Here is a 22,244-nt window from a genome sequence, read left to right as displayed (position 1 = left end):
GTGATAATAGAGAATGTCTTAGTCGTTGCATCATCAACAATAACAACGTCAATATAAAAAAGAAGATTTGGTATGATTGCCAATGTGACAACTGTCCACAAGAGACCAAAATGACACAAACATTAACAACTATAGGTCATCGTACGGCCTTCAACAATGGGCAAAGCCCATACCGCATAGTCGGCTATAAAAGGCCCCGATAAGACAATGTAAAACAATTCAAACGAGAAAACTAACGGCCTTATTTATATAATAAAATTAACAAAAAACAAATATGTAACACATAAAACAAACGACAACCACTGAATAACAGGCTCCAGACTTGGGACAGGCACATACTTAAATAATGCGGCGTGGTTAAACATGTTTGCGGGATCCCAACCCTCCCCTAACCTGGGACAGTGGTATAACAATACAAAATAAGAACGAAATATGCTTGAAATGTTGGCGTCTCGTAGTCAATGCTTTAATTTTGTACTGGCATAACTACATAGATATAGGAAGATGTGGTGTGAGTGCCAATGAGACAACACTCCATCCAAATAACAATTTAAAAAGTAAACCATTATAGGTTAAAGTACGGCCTTCAACACGGAGCCTTGGCTCACACCGAACAACACGCTATAAAGGGCCCCAAAATTACTAGTGAAAAACCATTCAAACGGGAAAACCAACGGTCTAATCTATATAAACAAAACGAGAAACGAGAAACACGTATATATTACATAAACAAACGACAACTACTGTACATCAGATTCCTGACTTAAGACAGGTGCAAACATTTGCAGCGGGATTAAACGTTTTAATGGATCCAAACCTTCTCCCTTTTTCTGAAACAATAGCATAACATCACAACATAGAAAAACATACGATAAAATATCAATTGGCAGACTTAACTCAATCAAAAAACGTATGATTACACAATGAACGAATAAATTTGATCTGCGATATCTGAATACAAATGCACAGTTAATTGAATATTAGAGACACACATTCATGACCAAAAGTTTACTTTGTCGTGATTCACTAGTTTGTGTAGGACATTGATATTTTGTCGACATGCATACTCGGGTAAACAAGGGCAAATACGAATGAGTTCGCACATTTTATTGTTCCAAAATTAAACATCTCAATTGGATTAAGCACCAAAAATACACACACCAAAATAAAACACAATTTTTAGTGAAAACCGCCAAAATATCCCGACGCTAAAATTTCCCTATTTACGGTAAATAATGACACAAGTTTCCAGTTCTAAAATAATAATTGTACTCAACTAAGGTTACATCAAACAGCCCAAATTAGAATATATGCTGAAAGTTTGTTTTCGGAATATGCACAACGATGCATGTTGGATTTTAAAAGAGTTAGTTTTTCGTTGTAACTTCGAATATGACAGGGAAAAATAAGTTTTCGACGACTGCATGATGGTGGACGAAAGTGAGCACAACAGAAGCCAAAACAGAACCTTTTTTTGGAACAGAATAGCTAAAAAAAAAAAGAACAACTTTATTGTAATATAAAGATTTAATTGTAGTCCGAACAATAACTATGATTAGTTGATTTTTGACTTCGAAATACTGGTCTGAAATAAAATGGGAAAAAAATGGTTACAAGTATCTAACTCGTGATGTTGACGTGTCATCCTCATGGAAACAGTCAATGACTTTAACAATACATTCTGAATCGGTGCAGTTAACACGGGGTAATTATTAAATGGTTATTTGTACCATGTAAAACAACAACAAAAAAACTAACAAATATGCATATATACTACATACAATGTTCATCATTGTATTTCAACTGATACCCATTTATGAAAACGCTGATAACGGTATAACCTTTAACGATTATTCGACCTCCTTGAAGAAGATGAATTGTATGTGCTGTGTCTCGATTTGTTTCTAGAATCGTTTGAGGATCTAAGCATTCGTGATCTTCGAGATGTTTCTGTTATGACTGCTGATCCTAGTTTAGATATCACATGCGCTATTTGCTGAATACTTATAAATGTAACCGAGAGACGAGAATTCTTCATTTGAAAGAGAGTTCTTCCAATTGATTCCTCTATTTCATTGCATTGAAACCGAATATCTGTCAGTTCCGATAAAGACTGAATTGGTTGTGAACATTCATTTATTGATTTGATAAGTTTAAGGTAGTGTTCGAAATTTGACCTTTTGTTTTCAAAATCGTGTATTTCCCTCTCAAATTGTTCTTTAGTTTGACAAAAATGATTCTCGATGTCTAGCTCTAAATTGCTTTGTAATGAATCGATGTATTTATCTAGATCTTTTCTGAACATTTTCACTGCTTTCATGGAAGAATTTCGTTGTTTTTGTATGTCTTTCAGTAAATCTTCACGTTCTTGTAAAGTATCAGTTACTTTAACAAGCAAGTGATCAATGGTCTGTTGTAAATCCGAAGTTATGCGTGATTTATGTACAATTCTTGCAGCTTGGTCGATGGGGATAACATTGCACACTTTGTGCATCCGCTTCCAACAAATGGAACAACACGAATTTAAATGATCCATACAAAAATGGACTACCGGGTTTTTCTCGTGATATCGACAGTGCTGAGATTTATAAATTGAATCTGGAACGTCCCTGATATTTTTAATTGGAAACACTTGGTGTTTAACTTTTGATGATGTCACTGTTTTGTGATAGCTTTCATGGTTTTCACACAACGCTTGAGCACAGTAAAAGCACCAAAATGTTGCCTCATTTCTTTGAACAGATGGACATTGACTACATTCTCTGGACTTTTCTGCTTTCTTTGATAGCAGAGTTGCTGAAAGTGTGCTTGTTTGTAAGCTTTCCGCAAATTCTTTCGGATTATCAACAGATCGGAACGTTGCAGGAGTTTCACAAATAGGACAAGCCACTGTTGGAGTATGACCTTTCAATTTTTTCTCTCTTTTAATTCTTTTGACGTAATCAGTAATGCACATTTCGCAAAAGGAATGAAGACATGGAAAGTTTTTTGGAGCGAACAAATCCTTATTGCAAATTTCACATGTAGTAAGATCATGTCTCTTTGGGGTTTCGTCATCTTTGAATGTAGTCTTTGGTTGTTTCTCCTCGTCTTGTTCAGTTATTTTACTTCCCACGCTTCCTCTGACCATATGAGTCTCCATTTTGTTAAGAATGTTTAATCCACTTAACAAATTTATGAAATATTTGTTTAAACTATGCCTATGCAACACAAATTCTAAACAAAATTCATTAGTACGTCAGGTCTATTGTTTTGAATTTAGTTCTTCGGTTCAATAATTAGTAAGATTATATATAATAATAGTAAAAGCTTCAAATTACAGTTATGAATCAAATAAGTTCTGACACAAAGTGTTAAGATAATTAATCAATGAACAGGACAAATTATTGTGAATTTTCTATTGACATAAATCAAAATCGGATAGTGGGTTTGAAATTATATAAATCATATTCTTTTCCACGAAATAACTAAAATAATTCAAACCATTTCATGCGAATAAGTAGGAAGAATATTCTGAAAAATTCAACATAATCAGAAAAAACTGAAAAAATCCTGGTCATACTTTTTCTTTTTACACCAATTTTTCACATTTACTCCTTGAAAGATTTGTTTCGTAAACGTGTTTAATTAGAAGTATGAATGAAAAACGAGGAAAGAGTTTTTCTTAGACTATTTTATGACGTTTTATTCTAAATCCGTGTATCGAGTACGATTGATATCTAAGTCCTGAAGAATAGAACTTAATAGCTTGATGTTTCTCTTTTTTCGTACTAAATTTCAGTAACTGTGAATACTCTTGAAACTGTTTACTGTGAAAAATCATAATTGTAAATTGTAAATGGAAGATATAGAAAGTCTCTGATGGATGTCTGTGTCAAAAGGGGAGCAGATTGTGGAAGTGACCATCACCTTCTACTTGGAAAGATAAAACTTAAACTGAGAAAGGTAGTCAGACCACAAAATAACAGAAAAGCATATAACATCCACCGTCTTAAAGACAATCAGATAAGACAATCAGCATAACAAACCAATACCAAACACTACAAAATATCAGTGAAAATAACGACAACATTGGTCCTGATCTAAATGAACATTGGAACAAAGTAAAAACTATGTACAGTGATACAGCTGCTAATGTACTAGGACTTAGGGACAGGACAAGGAAAAGGTGGATTTCAGATTCAACCTGGAATGTTATAGAAAAGAGAAGATCTACAAAAAGTAAGTGCAATCAGGCAAGATCAGAAAGGTTGAAAGAAAAGCTACAAATAGAATACTCTGAGCTTAATAAAGAAGTTAAGAGAAAAACAAAAGAAGATAAACTGCAATATATTGAAGGATTGGCCTATGAAGCAGAAGAGGCGTCGTGCAAACATGGAGAACTAAGCACTGTATATAAGATCTCCAAACAGCTTTGTGGGAAAAGTAACAACAATGACACACCAGTTTTAAGCAAAAATGGAGAGGTTTTAACATCTGAGGCACAGAAACTTGAGGGATGGGCAGAGCACTTTCGGGAAGTTTTAAACAGAGAACCTGCAGACATACCAGCTCAATTTGATAACACCGAAGCGAAAATGGAAATAGACATATCAGAAGAAAAAATTGAACTTGGTGAAATTAAGAAAGCATTATGCAAGCTCAAAAATGGTAAATCAGCTGGAGTAGACAATATCAGTGCAGAACTCCTAAAGGCAGATGTAGACACAACAGCACCAATACTACATACAATATTTAGTAGAATATGGGAGGAAGAAGTTATATCTTTGGACTCGGAAGAAGGACTACTGGTTAAGCTTGCAAAAAAGGGTGATATGAAGAATTGCAACAACTGGAGAGGTATATCTTTATTATCTGTACCTGCAAAAGTGTTCCTTCGAGTTATTGCCAAGCGAATAATAGATGCTTTAAATTAGATGACATACTGCGAAAAGAAGAAGTAGGTTTTAGAGCCAATAAAGGGTGTAGAGACCACATATTCACACTCAGAAACATCATAGAGCAGTGCATAGAATGGCAACACAACATCATTATAAATTTATTTTGTGGGCTTTGAAAAGGCTTTCGATAGCTTGGACAGAGATAGCATCTGGGAAATATTGAGAACATACGGAATACCCGATAAAAAAATTAACATGATCAAATTATTTTACAACAACTACAGATGCTGTGTCCTACACAATGGAACCCAATCCACCTGGTTCAATGTACAATCTTGAGTAAGACAAGGATGAATCATCTCTCCCCTTCTTTTCCTCATTGTCATCGACTGGTGCATGAGAAGAACACTTGGAAATAGAACAACTGGAATAAGATGGTCGATGAACACAATCTTAGAAGACCTAGATTTTGCAGACGACATATGCCTTTTATCAACAAATAGAACAAACATGCAAAACAAAACATCAAGACTACATGAGACTGCTCTATCTGTAGGTTTAAAGATAAATGCACAAAAGACAAAGAAATAAGGCTAAATGAAAAAAATATAGAACAACCAATAACACTAAAAGGAAATAAAATAGATGAAGTTGACAATTTTACCTATCTTGGCACCAATATCAGCCAGGACAATGGAACTAGCAAAGATAATATGGCAAGGATCAACAAAGCCAGAACTTCTTTCTGCAGACTACGAACAGTATGGAAAACAACATCAATATCCAGGTCCACAAAAATCAAAATCTATAATAGCAATGTGAAATCAGTTTTGCTATATGGTGCAGAGTCATAGAGGGTTATCAAATCTGACTTCAACAAACTATCATCATTCCATAATACATGTCTTCGTAACATTTGCAAGATCTTCTGTCCAAAAACCATCAGCAATAAAGACCTCTACAACCTAACTTTACAAAAAGACATCAGAGTAGAAATTAAAGAAAGGCATTGGAAATGGATTGGCCATTTTCTAAGAAAAGACAAAGATGACATTACAAAGATAGCTCTTCGTTGGACACCAGCAGAGGGGAAACGAAAGAGAGGGAGACCTAAAGAGACATGGCGACGCACAATAGAGAGTGAACTGAGAATCATAGGAATGACATGGGGAGAAGCAGAAAGAAAGGCACAAGACAGGCAACAGCGGAGGGCTTTGGTGGTGGCCTCATGTGCAAATGCGCACGAAGAGGATTAAGTAAGTAAGTAAGTGAATACTTTTGTGTTGGTACAGTATGTCTTCTTTCTTTGTGTAAAGTGTATTTGTGTGTTTCATGCCAATTTGAATGAATCAATCCATTTCCAACAGATGTTAACAATTTTAGCCTCGCTACATTCTATATACAATGGTTGTGTGGAGTATGGAGCCTGTAATTCAGCGATTATCGTTGGTTGTCGTCCATCATATTTGTTTTCAGTTTTGTCGTTAGTTTGACCGGTGGTTTTATCACCATTGAGTCATGTCAGGCTTTAGACGGTTTTAAAGCTGACTGTAAGATATACACTTTACTGATTGTTAAAGTCCGTATGGTTGTCTTTATTGGCTTTAGTCCACTTTATTTGGATTCTGTTGGACAGCTTTCATTGGCAATGATACCACATTTCCTTATCAATTAACCACAAGGTGAAAGGTGAAATGATTCAGTCAAAGATGGTACAATGTGCATAGCTAATAAGAAAGATTAAAAAAACACTATTTACCTGGTAGCTTATGTGAGCAACATTAGGGTATTAAACCGAGTGAGTTACATCATTTTTAATATTCATATATACATGATTATAATCTCCAGCATTTTAAGCTTAAACTTGTAGGCATATATAATCAACTATATAGTTAAGTCCATATGTTGTCAGTAATTTCAGTAAAATGTTCGAATTTTTTATATCGAGCTCCTTGATTTAATTATTTTCATTAATAAAAATGTTAAAATAATACATTATAACTTAGAATTAAAGTGGATGCTGTAATGTAGGTCATACTAGATACCAAACTAAATACGAACATCGCTATAACAAAAATTTTACCAACGGGAAAAGAAAGGTAATTCCGTTTGTTATAATTTAATTATGGTATGAAGAGTTCTTTGGGAAATTGATATAAAGTGTTTACCCCGGATTTGTTCACGATCCGTTTATAAGAATAAAAGTACAAAGACATAATGTCAAATTTATATTTTAACGAATAGTTGTAAAATACTTTATTAAGTGTAATTTTATTGGATGAGTGCTTTCAAAATTCACAACAGTAAAGAAATAAACCCAAAATAGAGGCACAGTTTGTTCTCAGTGAAATACAATTTCCACGATTTCATACTTTATGATCAAGATGAAGTGTAGGTTAAACACAAATATGTTATCAGTTACTAATCCAGTAATAAATGGTATTGAGAGCGAGATCATGTACGTCGACAGGGTAATCGTCTCCTGTAATGTCTACATCTCCTCTCTATGGGTAAAAAAAGGTACCAGCTTGACCGAAAATACTGATCAGACATCTTTTCTGATATCTAATGATCGAAGTCCGCAGAAAACATGTCACATAATATCGGTCCGCTAATCCTCGATGGTTACCATTTTGCAGAAGGGGCCTTTGTATAGAAAGTGCTCTGTTTAATGAAAAGATAAACTCGATATAGCAATTGAGCACCAGGAATAGTAGTGCTAAAGCGTAGAAGAATCACTAGCTTTGATAATACTGCAAAATTGTAAAGATTGTGATTAAAGAATTTCAATAGGATCTTTGGAATTTTTCAAATTAAAAATACACATCTGATTGGCATCGTTGTTTTTCTAAACCTCATCATCATATTATAAAGGTCGTGTTTTACTGAAGAAAGAAAATGTACTACTTTAGAAAATTGTATAATAGTAGTCAATCATCTTGGCGACCCGGCTAACTAACGTTGTTTTTCTTTGGAAAAAGTTGTCTGTGGTTAGCAATTTCCATAATAGAGTTTATTTTTATCGCTCGTTCTTATGTTGCAATGTTATACCACTGTCCCAGGTGAGGGTTAGATCCCACGTACATGTTTAACCCCGCCACATTCTGTTTGTATGGACCTGTCCCAAGTCTGGAGCCTGTTTTTCAGTGGTTGTCGTTTGTTTATGCGTTACATATTTGTTTTTTGTTAATTTTTGTGTACATAAATTAGGCTGTTAGTTTTCTTCTTTGTAGTGTTTTACATCGTCATTTCGCGGCCTTTTATAGCTGAATTTGCGGTATCGGCTTTGCTCATTGTTGAAGGCCGTATGGGTTATCTATAATTGTTAATTTCTGTGTCATTTTGGTCTCTTGTGGAGAGTCTCATTGGCAATCCTACCACATCCTCCCTTTTTATATTTGTAACAAAAACCAAAATTAAATAGTTATAAATTCCTTATTTCATGTTTTCCTCGAAGCAACATCCGTTTTTTTAACCACAAGTTTGACCGAAAAATCTAGTTTTAAAATCAATAATTAAAGTGGATAACTGATTTGAGCGAACTTATCATGTGTTACTGCTCGGCCAATAATGTGTCATTATCATCGATTACAGGCTACCGGATAAGTCAATATAGCCGACATAGTAGAGATAGTGACTGAAAATAATCCACAAGCATTGCGTGCGTAGTTTGTGACTAGCAGGAAATTTTCAAAAGACAGTAGAAAATCTATTAGAAATTATAAATGACCGTGTATTTCAGGTAGACAAATCAACCAATTTCAGCTCATAGAATGTTAATTTGTGTGTGTGTGTGTGTGCAAACACGAATTCGTTCGTCATTAAATAAATACAAAAAATGATCGACTCAAAATCGCAAGAAGATTTTGGCTACATAAAACAACTTTATGCTCAAGATGGAAACTAAACCTCTGATTAAAATATCCTAATTCTGTATAAAAAAAGAAGATAACACTGATATCTATAACAAATTAATTTAATAATGAAACTGAATATTGCACTTTCCATAAAAAGATACGAAATGCTTTATAAATATAAAAATAAAACATGTATAAAATTTATCACAGAATTAAAGCTATACGGAATGCTGATTAAAGTTTACAGAGCTTGCTGTCAAAACGAACAACTTGCTCTTCTACTGGAACCTCTTTCTTCCATACAGGTGGTATAATACATTGGGCTTCACCCAAACGAGGTCTCCATACAAGCATCTGAGCACTATTGGCATTTGGTGGCATGAGAGAACATCTAGGTATTGGAATATTGTTTTCTAAAACAGTAGGCTGTTTTGGAACTACAGAAGTGACAAGTTTGGCTCTTGAACCGAGAGCTTTCTTTGGGTCAACATTAATTTCCAGTTTCATATTCCAGCGAACGGTTTTCAAAATATAAGCATTTTGAGTTGTCATGTTCCATGCAACCAACCATACATAAAAACTCTGGTCTCGGATGATATGAGTAAGATTTGGTTCGGCTTGGTTACGGTTAGATGGGTTCCTCCAAGTCACGTGGGGATGAAAGTTATCGTTCATGGCGATGGTTGCAGATTGGTACATCTTGCAAGGCCCTTCAAAAACAACAGTTTCGTTTCTTGAACCGTACCATGGGTAATGATGTCCATCACAATCGCTGATCATTGATTGTTGACCACTTGTCAGCTCTGGAAATTCCCAACTTGTACTACAATAGATAAAAAAAACCGATTAAATCCTTCATGATCGAAGTACACTTGGCTGAAAATTTACCTGACTGTATTTAGATTAATAGATCAAAACCAGTTTGTTTTCAAGTTTTCATTTATTATTTCCAAATTGAAAAAAAACGTTTCGTATTCTCCTAATTAATTTAAATTACAACTTAGCTTGTTGTCAGTCTTTTTTTTTGTATGTGAACGATGAAATCTATTTGATAAAAAAAATAAAGAAAAACATAAACATTGTTAGTCTTGTATTATTTTAATTTTAGTTTCTTGTGTACAATTTGGAAATTAGTATGGCGTTCATTATCACTGAACTAGTATGTATTTGTTTAGGGGCCAGCTGAAGGACGCCTCCGGGTGCGGGAATTTCTCGCTACATTGAAGACCTGTTGGTGACCTTCTGCTGGTTTTTTTTATTTTTGGTCGGGTTGTTGTCTCTTTGACACATTCCCCATTTCCATTCTGAATTTTATATTCCTCAATTTGGATATACAAAAAATTGAAAAATATTTGTAGTTAAATAAATTAAAAATGTTTGCTAATTTAGCTCCTACAGATCGTATAGAAAGCAAATCGGTGGCACGAAAACCTCACGTGATGTAAAAAGTATTGTTCCCTGATTGTACGTGCTCTCCATGACAACGCTTAAACACTGATTTGAAGAGTTTAACAAAACGTATGAAAAGCTCAAGATTTAACTTGTATACGTTCTTATATTTTTCTCATTAAAATGCTTCTATTTATAGTGTGGTACTAGTATATAATATATTCGTCCAAGATAAAGCCTTAGACCGTTGGTTGTGTGTAAAGTATGTGATTACTTACTATCCCTCATCTCCGTAGGTGTTGTGAAACATCATATCTGTACAGGCCTGTATCCAACCAACTTTCCATTTCTGCTGCTCAGTCATCGGGGCTAATTCAATAGTAGCACTCACCCTAAATACAAATATGTTAGTTGGTTATATTTATACCAAGTTTTTCTTAAAAAGAGTGTCACATGGATTTGATACTAGTACGTTTTTTATACCTCTGATAGTGCATTTAAAATACAGATAAAGTAAATTATAGAATTCTAGAAACATACTTGAGGGGGTGCCATGGTGTGCTTATTTTCCAAATCATGTCTGCTTTTTCTAATTCTTACACGAAGAATTTCAAGTGGTGAAGTTGAAAGTTTTACTTATACAACAAATATGTTGTTTATACAAAAAATTAAAACAAAGTCTTTTGCATGGATATCGCAGGGATATTTCAATCAAAATATCAAAAAAGCAAGCCGAAGAGGATACATTCGGCGAAAACAACTTGATCTGTAACCTCATTTTGATTACTTTAAACATTTTGATTTATTGAATTAATGTCATTTTCAAATTGAAAATTGAAATTAAAGAAATAAAGGCCGGGGTGTCATACAGGCGGACAAAAAGCCACAACGAACACAATCTAAAATTTCTATCATGAACTAAAACTCAATGATATGTTGTAATTTTGCATTATTTTCGTATGTTGGGGACGAATATACTTAAGCTGTATCGTCCATATGTCACGGAATAGAAGTTCCTTCATAATGTAAGTTCCAAATGGAAAAAATATTCTGGAATATTACTTCCACAGGAATAAATGTTACAGTAAATGTTCCTAACGGAATAAATAGTTTAGAATATTTGTTCCATCAGGTACAGGTATTATGACATTGTTTATAATGAAGTTTCCACTGGAACTTCTGTTAGGTGGAACAAATACACATTGACACATACAACAGCAACCTTAAATTTGAAGTTAGTACATATTAGTACGTACTATTCCTCTAAAAAAAAGCCGAGTGAAATAATATAAAAGTTTTTTTTCATTAATATATAACATATTGTCATCTTTTTTATTAAATGAACTACATTTAGTTTTTTCAAGGCAAGGACTAACCTGAAATTTGGTGTTCTGTATTTAAGAACGGACTGTGAAGTTTCATCCACCACTGTTGGCTGTTTTTCAATTCTTGCGTTCAGATTAAGAACTCTAATTTTTTGGTGGACTTCTTTCAAATTGTTGATACCAATTGCAGTCTCGTTAAGCCAAGCCGATGACCGATTCCCCATCTCTCTTCCTTCCATCGGTTCCGTGCGGTAAAAGAAAAATGCGGACTTGTCTCATTCACTTTTATCCGCAAAAGGTTGCATTCGTATTTGCCGCTCCCGAAATTCTTTGGGTTTTATTGTGACGTCACAAAGGGAATTCCTTCATGGTGATTTAATTTAGTTTATTATTGTAAATAAAGGGGTGATTAGTCATATCTAGTAATTTTGTATTGCCGGTAAAATAGTTTTGAATAATAAAATGTAAGATAGAAGTTTTGAAATAACTATAGTAACTAAGAAAGAAGTCTATTTATAGATAGAACTACCCAGAATGCCTCATACAGGGATTCCCCGGAAACCGCGTTTTACCTGAGCTTGCTCCATTTAAAGTTTACAAACGAATGAATTTTCACCCCAAGAAGCATGTCAGCAATACAGAGACGTAAAAGGCGTGGTAATGCATCTAGAAGAGAAGTTAATCCAGAAGAAAAGTTGAAGAAAGCGATTGATTCTTTTATGAAAACAGTCACTACGATTGATGATGAGTTGACACATCACTGTGGTTTATGTGCCGATGCAAATCGACCCCTAGGGAATTTAAGACCCTTGATGAAGGCTCTAGAAATATCATGTCATGGTATTCCTTGGATCTTCGGTACCATAGCAGTCTTAGTTACAACGCACATACCAGAACACTTTGAAATTGCAGTTAATCTATTGATAGGTACTTATGTCAATACAAGAATTATCTCCCTTCACTCTTTGACTGGTGTTTGCTACATGTCGTCGTGTCATATGTTTTCGTATGTCATATGTTTTCGTATGTTTTCGTATCAACCACATTTCGTCGGTTTCGACTGCATACGCGTACATTGTGGCATGTTTTTCTGTTTCTATATTTAGAACAACAACACCACTACAACTTGATATATTTAAAACATATTAAACGTCGCTTTTTAAAGACGTTAGAACAAATTAAATAAAACTGACCTATTTAGCCATTTTTATTTAATGTCAAAAATACGCATCACTAGAATAGTTGTGGAAAAAAATTCTGAAGGGTTAAAATAAAGTCCAGATATGTTTTTTGTAAGTCAGACACCGGATCTTCAAGGCATATGACTGTCATGTGTTTTTTTGGCCGTTTTAATTACAAACCATCGAGTTAAAATTAGCAGGGTTCTTATATAAAATGGTTGTTCAAAATCCAACTATTCAATATTTCATTGACAATTTTTTTTATACATCCTTGATACATGAAGATGAAAACAGTCTTAACTTTTTATATTTAATCATAAATTTTGAAAACTGCATTTTATTTTAGAAAAAATAATGTATTTTGTACAAACCAGGTGCCAATCTGAAAATTAATCAAAATCTAAAAATTTCATCACACGAAACACCAACCTTACACTATTTACTAGTAATTTTTAGTACTGAAAAGTATTTAATAACTTTTTTTATGATTCAAGCGATCACCAGAACCACGACTTTAGAAAAATAATATTTCCGGATTTTGTAGTCATTTCCTGTCCGTGTACTGATCCAATTTTTATTTCATACGAAAACATATGACGCCGTTTTTTTGACATACAAAAATCGCAAAGTAATCGGAAACAGTAAAAAATCGTAGAAATCATTGACAAAAAAACTAGATACCTAAAATCAATCTACAGGACATGCTTTTTAAATTTGAGTAAACACCTAAATAAAAACTCAACAGTAAAAACCGTAAGCAGTGAAAATTGTTATTAGTACGAAAACACATTACACGATGATGGTAGTTTCCTCAGTTGAAATTATGTTGAATACACAAAGTAATAAGTCCGCTAATATGCTCACACTATCTAACAAGACTAAATGTCCAGGAAGTAAGAAGCTATAATACATGATAATAAAAGAAAATTTAACAACAACAAAAATACTACAAAATCTCATGGACAATGTTTCATGAGATCTATATTAATCCTCTGTAAATGTGAGCCAAAATTTGTTCCTGTGAAAAAAGTTCCAGTGGACCTAATTTCACTGGTAATATGTTCTGGGAGAACTTTTTACACAGACAATTTCTATATAATTTGTTCCATCTATATGAAATAAGTTCCACACTTTACCTGGTGAAATAAGTTCTGGGTTGGTGAAATTTGTTCCTTACCTAGTGAAATAAGTTCCATGTTTGTGAGATTTGTTCCTTACCTGATGAAATAAGTTCTGGATTTGTGAGATTTGTTCCTCACCTGGTGAAATAAGTTCCTTGTCTATGAAATATGTTCCACTGGTTAAACAAGTTATCTTATATTATATACTGAGCACTTGTCATCAGTCAGTTTAAAGTCATTATAAAAAACATGTATTTAGTCTGTATTATATTGATAATGTAATAAATAAAAAGTGTAAACATCCAATTTGGATCATGTGGAGTTCAGCAAAAGTTAAATAACATACTCAATTAATAATACTAAAAATGACAATTATGAACCAGGAAAGAGTAGAATAAGAAATAATAATAAAAGCCATTCCCCCAAAAAGGTATCATAGTTAAAGATGAACATTTGTACTTTTTAAAAAAGGACAAAGTGACTGATCAATTATTTTAAAAGACAAAGAAACAAAAGACACACTCTTTAAAAACTGCAATGACCATAGCTAAGAACATGTATGATAAGAACACCCATGACAGATCAACAGGAAACAAAGAGGTCGAATACCACATAAAGGATAAAACATAGATACAAATTATGATACATTATCATCGCTTTTATTTCTTATCTTCATCCTACAGTCATGCATTCAATTGCAAATGTAACCCATGCAAGCACAGTACTTATTTTCTGTGAAATAGGTTCGAGCAGAACTTTTTCATTGATTTCTATAAAATACCTTTGTTTAAAACTAAATTCACAGCCTCAGGAACTTATTTCATCTTTTCTTTTAAATTTTAGTTTTGGAACAAAACTCATGGTGCTGTAATTTTTGTTCCGGAACTTATCTCACCCTTGCTTAAAAAATTGGTTCCGGAACAAATTACATGGTGCTGGAACATATTTTCTGTGACATAAGAAATTTGTTCCGGAGGAACAAATGTCACGCCAGAACAAATATTTTGTTACATATTAAAATACCCTAAATTATAAATTTATTTAAGAATTAAATGCTTCATTTTGTAACTTCATTGGGGTATAAAAGTGTTGACCAAAGTATATTTTTTTTAAGGAAACTCTTGGTCTAGGTTTATTTTTGGACTAATGCATGAAATTATTTATAATTCACATGTTTATTCCATCAACTCTTGGCTGTTGTACATGTTTTAAAACTAAACTGGTATACATAATTAAAAATTAAAAAAAAAAAATCAACAAACACATTATGTACTCTGATATTGTATTCAGTGATATTAATTTAATCTCAAAGTATAGAGACAGCTTCATTGAGAATACAAACAACAAATATATGCATGAACAAGCAGACACATCAAGATATAACAGTTAGATAACTTGGCATATGCAAGATCAGAAGAATGATTTAATGTTGTCAGAAGGTTGGCCAGGGATTGAAATTTAGACTGTAACTGTAGAAAGAGTGTTTATTACAATGTAGATATTGTGCCACAATTAAAAATATTTTGGTTTGTCCAATCCCTACCCATGGTTAAGACAATTGGTAGGTAGGTAGGCATTTCCTATTTTTTTTTTTTTTTTAAGAAATTGAAGTATCGGATGTTAATTTAGTCTTCATGCCTATCTGATTAAAAATAAACTTCTTCAAATCAGGACAATAAAAGAATTTGAGTAGACAGCTTTTTTCTGGGTAGGTAGGGTTTGGGCAAACAAACCTATTCTTTTTTATGGCCTTGCTAGAAATTTTGACCTAGAACAGGCCTCTCATTGGGAGTTCGGATCCCACTTACTGTTTTGTCAGATTTCTGTATCCCTCTTACACTATGTACGTAAGCAATTCTCATTTTTTTTTCATTTCCCGGGTCCCGCAAGACCTCATTTCCCGTTTTCACATCACAATAATTTTACTTTCACGTTTCACGCTTACAAAAAAAACAGCAATCCCGTGTCACGCTTAGACCCCAAATGAGACCCACCTTAAAGTCTTTACACAGCTCAAAAAGTTAATGTAATAATTAACTTACATGCATATAGAATCAACAAACTTGGCTGTGTATATACACACCAAACTGACACCACACTGTAGCAATGTATGGGTTTTACTGCTGGATGAGAGAAGACCATCAGTAACCATTTAAAAAAATGATTTTCTTTACCCTTAAATCAACTCTGGGTCAAAGTACAATGTACATGTACAGGAATTAGACAAATAATTTAGTTTGACATCAATCTTATTTGCCTATCAATGATGATAAACTGAAAAGTTGAAAGATGGAACCTGAAGTGAATAATTATTAAAGTAAAGGAATATGCATCTCAAGAAAACATTTTACTACATTGTACTGAACCTTGCATGTGAAACAAAATCTGTAAAAAATAAATGATTTGATAAAAGAATATATAAATATTAAGAGCATTTACTAACACCCTTTTCTAGTGTGATGATCCCTGAGATGTTGTGTTTAATTCAACTTTACAGCCTTTAGACATTGTTAGAATGCCTTACACATAATGATGCATCTTTTGCATCTCCTACTCTAAATATTACAGTATACTCATATTGTAATGAAGTTATGACTATGTCAAATTTATGTAATAATATATTTACAATGTTGACAATTGTTTATTACAAGTTTTCAACTGATTATATATTTTCTTTTTTAGTTCTTCTTGGAGATTTAATAATAGTTGCACTGATGAAGGTTCTTTTTCAAAGACAGCGACCACAACACAACAAGAATGACATGTTTGCCACAGTATCAATAGACCACTATGCATTCCCATCAGGCCATGCAACAAGGGCAGCCATGTTGGCATATTTCTTTGCAGATAAAGTCTTTGCCGATGCAGCAACAAAAGGAGTAATCAGTTTATGGGCTATGTTTGTGTGTATGTCTCGTGTTTTGTTAGGAAGACACCATGTGTTAGATGTACTTTTTGGAATCATTATAGGAATTTGTGAATTTAAAGTGTTAGCCTTGTATTGGTTACCTCAGCAGCTGTGTTTGAGTATTTTAGAACCATTTTTTGGTCATTTTCATTTATAACATTAAACTATTTATATATAAATTGAAAAAATGTTCATAAATAGTAAAATAAAAAATTGCATTTTCCCAGTATGACAATGTATGATACAAATGATCATAAGACATTAATTACAGTATTCTTAAAATGAAAATAATGTTTCTGTTAAAATTAATACACATTTAAGTTACATTTAAGAAGGTTATCATATTAAAAACAAACTGCTCTACTTATAAATTTGTTTTTTGATGTGCTAACTCCTTATTACATTTGGACACATCACAGATATAAAATAATGTTATATGGCATATGCTGCATATATTTTTCATAAAAACCACCAAAGTGTCACATGATTGATTGTATTTTTTTCTTCATTTTTGTCATTCATTCATACATGTCATATTGTGTATCAATGAAGTTCTGGTTATGATACATAATTGTCTCAGTTTTGTAACTTATCTTTTAGGTGTTAATTTATATTATTATACATCATGTACATTGTAGAAGAAATAATTAACTACTGTTTCAAGGTATCATAGTATGTCCTCAATATCTTAAGTCATGTGTTAGTTCCTATTTTCTAGATTTGGAAGTATTTGCCATTTGTTGGTGCAGTATGAACATTATTGCTTGTACATGTCTCATGATTGTATGATATAATAATATCTTTGTTAATAACTTCTGAATATGATCTAGAGTCCTTGACCGTTAACCCAGTGGCTTTTGGATGGGAGATGACATTTTGTCTTGAAAAGAAAAGCTTTCCATCCTAACTTTATTAAGATTGGATAAAGGGTTGAACTGTGGTTCTAAAAGTTTTTCCATTTCATTTTAAATTTTACTTCTTTTAGCTGTAGTAACCATGACCTCTGACCATTTGACTTAAAAACAAATCACCTTTTTGTCTGCAAAGGGTTGTAAACTATTAATATATCATGTATAAGATAATAAATTAAGATTTCAAGTCTAAATTGAAACTACATTTAAACCTATAAGTGCGTTGGATAAAAGATTTCACATATACTATCAGTTTTGAAATTTTACCAATAGAATATACAATGTACTAATAAAGCTGATGTGACATAGACATTTTTTCAAGTGAATAAGATCAATTGATGTGGTCATCTCTATGTTTGGCGCAGTCGGGCCAAGTTTGACAAAAGCTGAATTTATTATTAGAGATGTAAACATTCTGAAACAGGAAATTTCTCATTATATCTGTGATGACTTAAAGACCTAAAAACCATTAGCAATCTTTGAATGATCTCAAAATCTATAAAAAAATCAAAATGTTGATTGTGGGATGCCATTTATCATACAATTTTGTACATGTCATAATTCCAGTTTGAAAAGTTGCAAATCCACTCATTATACTAGTCATATTTTATTCAAATGATTTCATTGGTCATTGCTAAAATGGCTATCTTATTTTAGGGAATTATGTTCAGGAACATTTTTTAAACATTGTTACTGAATTTAAATTAATCATCGAATCAATTTACAAATGTATTTAGTATATATGTACATGCATTACAAACCATTATTGATCATTTGTCACAAAGAGATATATTTGAATGTAAAATCATTTGTAACATACAGATTTACATGTAAGACATGTCTGGTAAGGTTAAATATATATGAAGAAATATGATAAGTTGTAACCATTTTCTGTCAATTTTAAATATGTTGTTATGTTCTACATGTACTTCATAGTGTTTAGTCAAATCTCTGTCTACAAAATACTTGTATGTGTGTCTCTTTTTCACTTTTGTATGTTAATTGATAATTATATAGGAACTCAGGGTATTTATTAATTCAAAAAATATTTTTATCATTGAAATCCATACCTTTCTGTACATGCTGTATTAATTTTAGGAGTTTACACTATGTGACACTTATCTAGACTTACTACAGATTTTAGTTGCCAAATTATTTTGAAAACTTCAAAAACTTCACAGCCAAATCAAAGGAAACCGGTACGTTTAATTATTTGCACCACAATTATACTGCTGGTTTCACCCTCTCATTTTGTGCTGCATCTGTTTATCTGTCATAAGTTTATATTGCATGTTTCTAAGCAGCTGTAAGTTCCGACATCGTGATAGTTGGAATCACACACTTTAATTTATTTGTCAAAAAACAATATCATTCTTTATAAGATTTTTACCACATTTTTTCTGAGTAACTTATATTTTTTTCAAGATTCAAATAGTTATATTCAAAGATGTGTATAGAATAACTTAAACTTTAATTTCATGTAAACAGAATATCCCTTGCTGTTTGAAATATTTATAACTACTAGATAAACTATACTTGTTTAAAAAAATGTCTTTACAACAAAAATAAATGTGAATTCTTCAAGGTCTTTTTTGAGATACAAACATTCAAAATTGATTATTTTTTAGCAAGAAAATAATGTATTTGGGAATATCTGTAATGAATGTAAAGTAAAAATGAGGGTATGGGTTGATAAACTAAAAGTTTTTTTATATTGACAATGCTTTTTTGTTCATCATTATTTACTTTAAGTGTGAATTATTATTACATGTATAACTTGGGATAATGGTTTTTATTTTCAACCAACTGCTTTGGTTAGCTTTCTGTAGTAGTAAAACTGGGTCTTTTTCCATGTTGTATTTATAATTAGTTGTCAACCTATATATATATAGCTCCACTGTGCAGGTTTATTAATACTGCGTTTAACCAGTCAAAATATGGTCTTAAAAGACATAAGGGTATGCACATGTAAAACTGGTTAATCTAGCCAAATGTTGTGTTGGTACATAGTTGGGCTATTTAGACCATGCACTGTTACTTTTTGTATGTAAATTTTTTGGAAGGAGTTGGAACCCTATTATGTGGTCAGAGTTGTATTGCACAATATTTTTGGTAATATCTTTTATTCCTTATTTATGTACTTTGTTTATTCGTTAAAGAATGTAAAAATGCATTGTTGTCCAATAGAACATTCAATGTGTTAGCCATGTAACTCGACCACTTACGTGGTGAAGAAGAAGATATATTGTGATAGTTGTCTATTCGTTCATCCACAGTTGGTGTCTGGGTAATGATATGCAAAAATGAAGGAGAAAAATGACCCTATTGTTTTATCAACGTCTTAGTGCTGTTAGTTTACTCCAAATCTTTTAAGGGCTGTTCCCATAAAACATACATCAGACTTCAAAATCTTAAGTATGTGTGGGTGTTTTTGTAGTGAAACTGTAAGAAAAAAATGCCTCTATAGGTTGTTACCTTATTTTAAAAGTGTTTTCCATGTTTTACTATGTATATTTAAATGGATCAGACATAACATTTATTTTGAAATTTATTTATTGTAAATGCCCTGAATGTTCAAGACCATAACCAGATGCAAAGAACTTTTATTTATATATAACCAGTGTAAATAGAACACCACAGTATTCAAGATATTACTATTTCATTATGATAACTGTAGTAACTCCTATCTCTATTGATATAGATATATTGAATTGAAGGTCACTCATAGTTAGAACTCTGTTCAATAAAGTTTTCACAACATTATTAAGACATTTTGAATGATCTCAATATCTAAATGATCTACTTATATGTTAAATGAGATTTATTTATAATGAACAAATTTCCTACGTTTTTGTTGTGGGTAATGGACATTATCTAGTCATAGGAAACTGAAGATGAAAAATTATATGTGTTTTCCAGCTAAGCACCATTGATACTGGCTAAATCATGCATGTTATTCTAACGACCAAGAGAAAAAAAAATCTATTTATTTATATAACCTCTTTGGAAATGTCAATGTAGATCAGTTTACTTATAACTTCAAAGGGAAACTTTATGTTTTAATGTACAAACAAGTATTAGTTTTGTGTGGGATGATAGAGGTCTATATACTGGTGTCTAGATTTACAAGTTGACACAAAGACATCAAGTTTAAATTTATATTACATTTTCACTATGATTCAATTGTACAATTTAGATACTACACTATTGTTTTTTGTTTTTTTGTTGTTGTTTTTTATCTCTCTGCATTTGATTTTTGAAATTAATTGTAATTTTTTTTATCAAATAATGAGATAGCACGTGCATATTTAATTAGTTTCTTCTATTTACATAAAATAAATAAAAACTGCTTAATGTCTATGTATTTATATCACATTTTAGATCTAATATCTTTTATTAAATTAGTATTCAAACAAAAAGATGTATTATGCTTGCATGTAGATCAATATCTACACTCTGAAATTTTGTAAGAAATAAAAGTATTTGTATGTGGCCTTAAAAGGCAATACCCATCATTATTTATGTACTCATGATCAAATCAATGTTTACAATAAACCAAATTTTTTTACCACTTGCATAAATTGTTTTCTTGCTGACTTTTTTAAATTGTTACTTTTGATAATTTGTGTATGTATGTTCAAATGTGAAAAATAATGTACATATTTGATTGGTTATATGACTGGGTACGATTATAGCAATAAAAACTAGGAATATTTTAATGTGTTATTATTCTATTAACCCACTTGGCCTAAGCTGAACATGTAAGCATTTATAGCAAATTTGTTGTAAAATGTTCTCTGAAATCATTAGATTAAATTGTTTTGGATCACGTTTTGGTCTCCTTGTTGTTAATTTGAAGACTTCATAATTCTATTTGTGTACTGAATGTTTACCCTTTGTTGCTTAGATTTGTACAGTTGGATTTGATTAGGGAGGGTAAAAGTTGCTTGAGTAGTTCAGCTGTTAATTTGCCTACTCTATCTACTATCTTTTCACAAGAAAAGTCATCCAGAGCCAAAGCACCTTAGGCTTAACCTGTACAGTATGGATACGTTATATGGTGATCAGTCTGCAAATAAAACACATACTTAAAACCAGTATCAAGGCATATTGAAAAGAAATATAAAAAATTGTTGACTTTGAGAAGCTTTTTATAGCTTTGTTTTCAAATTTCCAATAGGGAACATACTTTACATGTATATAATTGTGTCAATAAACCAGTACCTGCATACAATATAATTTATGATTTTTATAGCTATTTAGACACTATTCTAATTTAAATAATTACTGAAGGGGTCAATTTAAAAACTTGCTTTGTACATCAAATTTTTCAAACGGAATGTATGATAAAAAAATCTTGGTTTAAAATTTTCCTTCCACTAATTAATGTGAGAGACATAGGTTTATATTACTATCCAAGATGGCAGTGTCAACCGTTTGTATAAAGCTTTATATTTTAGAAGGTAGAAGGCATGGATGTTTCATACCTTGTATGCAGGTTCCTTAAATTACTAGGTTTTCATCTGTCCAATACCTCATATTCATGGATTGATGACTCATTATTGTCATGTGAATTTCTCACTTGTTATAAGTAATAGGACAACAATATTTGGTATATGGGTTCCCTGCAACACATACATGTCCTTCAATCAGGGTTCACCTGACCTCGACC

The 22,244-nt window shown here is 32.2% G+C and overlaps 3 protein-coding genes across 3 annotated transcripts; 1 reads left to right on the top strand and 2 right to left on the bottom strand.

Moving 5' to 3' along the window:
* Positions 1-1,843: 1,843 nt before the first annotated feature.
* Positions 1,844-3,142, bottom strand: LOC134705720 (protein PML-like). Its single transcript, XM_063564440.1, has one exon. It carries the CDS (start codon positions 3,140-3,142, stop codon positions 1,844-1,846), a length of 1,299 nt encoding a protein of 432 aa, XP_063420510.1.
* Positions 3,143-8,840: 5,698 nt separating this feature from the next.
* On the bottom strand, positions 8,841-11,791 carry LOC134707030 (protein FAM78B-like). Its single transcript, XM_063566503.1, has 3 exons — positions 11,503-11,791; positions 10,405-10,518; positions 8,841-9,560 (listed from the first exon to the last, which is right to left on the bottom strand). Exons 1-3 carry the CDS (start codon positions 11,688-11,690, stop codon positions 8,972-8,974), a joined length of 891 nt encoding a protein of 296 aa, XP_063422573.1. The 5' UTR covers positions 11,691-11,791; the 3' UTR covers positions 8,841-8,971.
* A 194-nt stretch (positions 11,792-11,985) lies between these two features.
* On the top strand, positions 11,986-20,809 carry LOC134707031 (polyisoprenoid diphosphate/phosphate phosphohydrolase PLPP6-like). Its single transcript, XM_063566504.1, has 2 exons — positions 11,986-12,378; positions 16,436-20,809. Exons 1-2 carry the CDS (start codon positions 12,078-12,080, stop codon positions 16,816-16,818), a joined length of 684 nt encoding a protein of 227 aa, XP_063422574.1. The 5' UTR covers positions 11,986-12,077; the 3' UTR covers positions 16,819-20,809.
* Positions 20,810-22,244: the final 1,435 nt, after the last annotated feature.

Source organism: Mytilus trossulus, chromosome 2 (assembly GCF_036588685.1).
Source record: "Mytilus trossulus isolate FHL-02 chromosome 2, PNRI_Mtr1.1.1.hap1, whole genome shotgun sequence".
In the NCBI taxonomy this organism is placed as follows: domain Eukaryota; kingdom Metazoa; phylum Mollusca; class Bivalvia; order Mytilida; family Mytilidae; genus Mytilus; species Mytilus trossulus.
This window is presented reverse-complemented; position numbering and strand designations above follow the sequence as displayed.

Bases quoted from the DNA above. Each gene is read 5' to 3' on its own strand.
- LOC134705720 (XM_063564440.1), bottom strand. From the start codon at position 3,142: ATGGAGACTCATATGGTCAGAGGAAGCGTGGGAAGTAAAATAACTGAA.
- LOC134707030 (XM_063566503.1), bottom strand. From the start codon at position 11,690: ATGGAAGGAAGAGAGATGGGGAATCGGTCATCGGCTTGGCTTAACGAG. The intron at 10,519-11,502 runs GTTAGTCCTTGC...ATTTGTATTTAG, and splicing joins TACAGAACACCAAATTTCAG to GGTGAGTGCTACTATTGAAT. The intron at 9,561-10,404 runs GTAAGTAATCAC...TATCTATTGTAG, and splicing joins ACCTACGGAGATGAGGGATA to TACAAGTTGGGAATTTCCAG.
- LOC134707031 (XM_063566504.1), top strand. From the start codon at position 12,078: ATGTCAGCAATACAGAGACGTAAAAGGCGTGGTAATGCATCTAGAAGA. The intron at 12,379-16,435 runs GTACTTATGTCA...TTTCTTTTTTAG, and splicing joins TGCAGTTAATCTATTGATAG to TTCTTCTTGGAGATTTAATA.